The 3256-nt window shown below is 44.8% G+C and overlaps 1 protein-coding gene across 1 annotated transcript in view; it reads right to left on the bottom strand.

Moving 5' to 3' along the window:
* Positions 1-315: 315 nt before the first annotated feature.
* Positions 316-3256, bottom strand: part of slc29a3 (solute carrier family 29 member 3) — a gene marked incomplete at its 5' end in the record, with an annotated part of 23547 nt that continues 20606 nt past the window's right edge. Inside the window, 2 exons of the mRNA XM_070439025.1 lie at positions 316-1316; positions 1943-2106. Of these exons, the coding sequence (XP_070295126.1) occupies positions 1086-1316; positions 1943-2106 (395 nt within the window). The remainder of the gene's footprint in view (positions 1317-1942; positions 2107-3256) is intronic.

Consider the following 3256-nt stretch of genomic DNA (forward strand, 5'->3'; position numbering starts at 1 on the left):
TGTTATCTGTGATCGTTTTGTTTTGTCTAGTTTCTTAATCGTTGTACCTAAACTGTCTGTGTGAACATGTATACGCAGGGCCCAGCTGTAAAAGAGACCTTGGTCTCAGTCTGTGTTCCTTGTTGAAATAAAGGTAGAATAATACATTTATAACTGTCACTGACTTTGGTTTTGGTATTTATTAGGATCCCCATTAGCCACGGCTAAAGCAGCAGCAACTCCTGGGGTCCACATGAAACATGACATTGCAGTGCATTCGGAACCTCTGTGATGATAACCTAATGTGATGGGTGGAAGGGAGAAGAACTGACAAAAGGACTGCAACCATTTATTATGAAACTATCAAAACAGGAAATGTAGATGACTTGTTATATTACARGGAGAGAACTGAACCAACTGTGTAATGCCTTTAGTCAAATCATAAAAACAATCCATAGATTTACGTGGGTGTCAGCTATCYCTTTATCTGATTGAATCTGGGCCTTACTCCTCCTCAGATACAGTGGACTAATGAGGACAGAGAAGTCCAGCCAGGTCGCTCAAGATCCACTGTGAAATTCGACGTCCGTCCAAGGTAAGCAGGACGTCAGGAGATGACTTCAAAACGGGCCAGTAGGAACAACGGTGAGTGTAGGGCGTTGTGGAACAACCAATCACAAGTAGGCTGTTGTGGACTGGGATGGCGGATGGGCGGATGCCGTGAGCTTCAGCACCGAGGGTCATGAGTTCAATCCCAGTACTTAAAAAAAATAAAACCTAATCCCAAACTTTAACCATTCAGAGTTAATGCCTAAACTTAACCTTTGCAATTTGACGTTTATGAACAAATGTTGGATTCTGCAGTGAGACCAAGCTTGTTGGAGAAGTCAGCCTGGATTTGCCATCTTTCTCCTCCTGTCTCACACATGGTCCCGTGTGGCTCAGTTGGTAGAGCATGGCGCTTGCAACGCCAGGGTTGTGGGTTCATTCCCCACGGGGGGACCAGGATGAATATGTATGAACTTTCCAATTTGTAAGTCGCTCTGGATAAGAGCGTCTGCTAAATGACTTAAATGTAAATGTCTCCTCCTACTCCTGTCTCCTCTTCAGATGAAGTGTACCATCAACACAGAGAAGGCCGATCCCACAGCCAGTCCCAACGTCAGGAAGAAGCTCATCACCACGCCTGCGGGCTCCGCCAGGTCCCGTGGCACCACCTTGGGCCCGTAGATCATGGGCAAGGTGCCCAGGTACCCGTTGGTGATGCCCAGGAGACAGATGAAGAAGACAGGGAAGAGGTCGTGGTTGAAGAGGACCGTGTGAAGGTGGTCTCTGGGCTAGAGGTTACACAAAGAAAATTATTATTAAAAGACAAGTTGCTATAATACAAACTAAATGAAAGCGAAGGCAGCGTCCCTATGGGTCCTGGTCAAAAGTAGTGCACTAGTGCCCTATAGGCCATGGTCAAAAGTAGTGCACTAGTGCCTTGTAGGCCATGGTCAAAAGTAGTGCACTATTTATAGGGAATAAGGTGCCATTTGGGACTCACTCACAGTGCTGGCCCTCTTGGGTAGTTACAGGGGGGGAAAAAATAAGCTAATAGTCAATGTCATAACACATAAGTGTATTATAAGGCATTATAAAGGACGTTATAAAGCATTATACACATGTAATACATAGAAGGTGCTACTAAAAAAACTATTAAGACGTGTTGCAATAAGAATAAAATAAAAAAATATTTTTATTTTAAATTGTTTTTTTAACAAAGCTTATATTCAACTGAGTGCTGGTCTTTTAATAAAAAAATCTTTGATGTGATCGACTGCCTGGTCATTGTCTAGCCAAGTGACAAGGAGTTGGCTTGATAGCACAGACAGACTGGCTAATGGACGCTCCTCCAAGCACCCTTTWCCTTATTTCCACTAGAGGATGAGTGTTGAGGACGTTCTCTCCTTTTCTTTACCTGGTAGTTGCAGAACATGAGGAGAGGCACCAGGACTGTCCGGGAGAGGACCAGGGCAGGGAGGACTCTACTGGTGGGGCCTGGAACCTGCAGCCAGGCCGTGGCCTGACGACCACAGAAGTCAGCCACGTTATAGAGGAAGAAGCTGGGAGAGAAGATAATGACTTCGTTATCCCCATGGTCCATATTCATAAAGAGTCTCAGAGTAGSTGATCTAGGATCAGGTRATAAAGAGTCTCAGAGTAGGTGATCTAGGATCAGGTCATAAAACGTCTCAGTAGGTGATCTAGGATCAGGTCATAAAACGTCTCAGTTAGTGATCTAGATCAGGCATAAAGGAGTCTAGAGTAGGTGTACTAGGATTCAGGTCATAAAGAGTCTCAGAGTAGGTGATCTAAGATCAGGTTCTCCCTGTCCATGTAATCAATCAGCCCTCCCTCTGTAGCGCTTTCTGAATACAAGCCCTTGCATACATGTGATGGCATATCAAGCTACATACAGGAAGCATAGATACACTAAGACTGCATCAACCAGCTGTATAAAGGCCATAAGCAAACAAGAACATTGTCATCCAGCTCTTAGTGACAGGGGACTTTAATGCTGGAAAACTTCAATCTGTTTTTTCTAATTTCTATCAGCATGTCACATGCGGACAAAACTCTAGACCACCTTTACTCCACACACAGAGACACGTACAAAACTCTCCCTCACCCTCCATTTGGCAAATCTGACCATAATTATATCCTCCTGATTCCTGCTTACAAGCAAAAACTAAAGCAGGAAGTACCAGTGACTCGTTCAATAAGGAAGTGGTCAGATGATGCAGYTGCTAAGCTACAGGACTGTGTTTCATCCAATGGCATTGAGGAGTACACCACATCAGTCACCGGCTTCATCAATAAGGGCATCGATGARGTCATCCCCACAGTGACTGTACGTACATATCCCAACCAGAAGCCATGGATTACAGGCAACATCCACACTGACTTAATGGGTAGAGCTACCACTTCAAGGAACGGGACACTAACCTGGACGCTTATAAGAAATCCCGCTATGCCCTCTGACGAACCATCAAACAGGCAAAGCYTCAATACAGGACTAAGATTGAATCRTACTACACCGTCTCTGATGCTCGTCAGATGTGGCAAGGCTTGCAAACTATTACAGACTACAAAGGGAAGSCCAGTCATGAGCTTCCCAGTGATACGAGCCTACGAGACGAGCTAAATTACTTCTATGTGCGCTTCAAGGCAAGCAACACTGAAGCATGCATGACGACTGTGTGAAAACGCTCTCTGCAGCCGATGTGAGTAA

Source organism: Salvelinus sp. IW2-2015, unplaced genomic scaffold, assembly GCF_002910315.2.
Source record: "Salvelinus sp. IW2-2015 unplaced genomic scaffold, ASM291031v2 Un_scaffold1360, whole genome shotgun sequence".
Lineage (NCBI taxonomy): Eukaryota > Metazoa > Chordata > Actinopteri > Salmoniformes > Salmonidae > Salvelinus > Salvelinus sp. IW2-2015.